Source organism: Capsicum annuum, chromosome 3, assembly GCF_002878395.1.
Source record: "Capsicum annuum cultivar UCD-10X-F1 chromosome 3, UCD10Xv1.1, whole genome shotgun sequence".
Lineage (NCBI taxonomy): Eukaryota > Viridiplantae > Streptophyta > Magnoliopsida > Solanales > Solanaceae > Capsicum > Capsicum annuum.
In genome coordinates this window covers 38,570,391-38,572,274 of record NC_061113.1, presented here as the reverse complement: position 1 = coordinate 38,572,274, position 1,884 = coordinate 38,570,391, and the positions used below count along the sequence as shown (strand labels likewise).

Sequence of the window (1,884 nt, the reverse complement as noted above, 5' to 3'; positions counted from 1 at the left end):
ATCAAATATCTATAATTTTTTTTATATAAAAAAAACACCAGAACATAGTGTTTTTGTGCCTCGATGTTTCCAACTCAGTCATACTTGACATAAGACCTTTACGTAAAAAATAAGTGCATTCAATTTGCAATAGTGAAAGTTTAACTGCCTCACCAATCTAATAGATAATAAATTTTCTTTGTCACTACTTCTGGAGGCTTTCACTTCTTTTAATTGACTATGCCAATGATGAGAAGTAGAATTCTTCATATACATTAAATGATCCGAGAAACATGTAATCATCTTACCTCTTGCTTGTAGGTTGAGTCTTTTAGGATGACAACTCCATAGCAAAGCATCCACAAAAATGCTCCATTTGTGCGGCAGGAACACAATGGTGCAGTTGCAAACCTTTCATGTTGATCTTATTACATCTATCAAAATAAAGGGAGACTTGAGACCAAGAGGTCGAATTCAACAGAAGGAACCTCAACTTAGAGAACCATTCAGCATTTAGAATAAGGTTGGAGCAATGCGGAATGGTTTTTGAGTTGTTCAATCGATTTGACTGATCTGTTGCAATTTTGAGCTCAGGAACTTTATCTCCTTTATACTCAATTGATACCACATGAGCTGGAGCACGAATCACGTCAACACCCTTGTGTTCTTCGTAAAATGATCGAGAGAAGCTAAGGTCTCTATACAATAGATATTTAACACAATTCTGATGAGCGATGCCAAGCCACTTATGAATTAGGGCGGAAATTTGAGAAGAATTAAAGTCAGAGAAGTTCCAAAATTTAAACTCGTCTATAGGGATTTTTCTGTCCCTATATCTCACAAGAACTTTATCCACTGTTTCAAAGTCATTACAACGATGAACTCTGAATTCCAAGTTGGCATGGGCTAACCAGGCTTGCAGCCACGTTTTCGAGAGAATGCTCATCTGGGCTGCTTCTTGAAAACTAAGGCAAGAGAGTATTTTTTGAACGAGGCATTCAGGCAATATGTCTGCTGTGGCTCTCCTCCAATACATGATTCAAAATTTCTAGGATACAAATTTCTAATATATGGAAAGCAAATGTGCACCATAATTTATAACAGATAGCATATATTGGGATTAATTTTCTTTAGCCCGTGATATTGTTTACTTATCACTCTCTCCATTTGTTTTTAATTGTCACTAATTTCCTAATTAAATTTCTACTTTTACAATTATTTTTGACACATCTAGAAAAGACTTTTTTGTTCTATTTTGTCTTTATCTTTTTTCTGTAAATTAATTTCAAAAAACAATGTAAACATCATTTAATACAATATTATAATAATAAAATAGTCATTTTATTAATTATTTTTCATAAGTTGATGTATCAAATAAAAAGTGACAAGTAAAATTGAACGGAGGAGTTTATCTAATGAATTACAAATTAATTTTTATAAAGGATTTTCCTCTGCCTAGGATGATTATTTTTCTATATTTATTTGCTATTTTAACTTTTAAAATTCAATTGTTTAGTTAACTAAAAGCCGTTAATGTTGCCAGCTAAATAAAACCCTGCGTATTCTAGTTCTTTCTCTTAGAAAATTCTTCATCACGATTCATTGTGCCAAATTCCATCGACGTTCGCAAAAAAACATAAATTAACCAACAGAGGATAAGAATTCCGTTCATCTACCGTGACGTTTTAAACCAAAACTTCAAGATTTTTATACTTTTTCACATTTAGTACCAGCTATTTCTACGCCTTCTAATCAATGTGAACAGCATAGACGATCCCACCACATTCTTCATTACTAATGAAATATCCTTCATTATCTATATATCTATCTATCTATATCTATTTTATACTATATTAAAAATGTGAAATGATTTGTATATATTATTTAAATTTTTTGTCTTCATTA

At 31.8% G+C, this 1,884-nt stretch overlaps 1 protein-coding gene across 1 annotated transcript; it reads right to left on the bottom strand.

Moving 5' to 3' along the window:
- Positions 1-310: 310 nt before the first annotated feature.
- LOC107865456 lies at positions 311-1,015 on the bottom strand. The gene has a single exon (XM_016711713.1). It carries the CDS (start codon positions 1,013-1,015, stop codon positions 311-313), a length of 705 nt encoding a protein of 234 aa, XP_016567199.1.
- Between the last annotated feature and the right edge of the window lie 869 nt (positions 1,016-1,884).

What these genes read in the sequence shown, in the direction of transcription:
- LOC107865456 (XM_016711713.1), bottom strand. Translation starts at nt 1,015, where the DNA reads ATGTATTGGAGGAGAGCCACAGCAGACATATTGCCTGAATGCCTCGTT.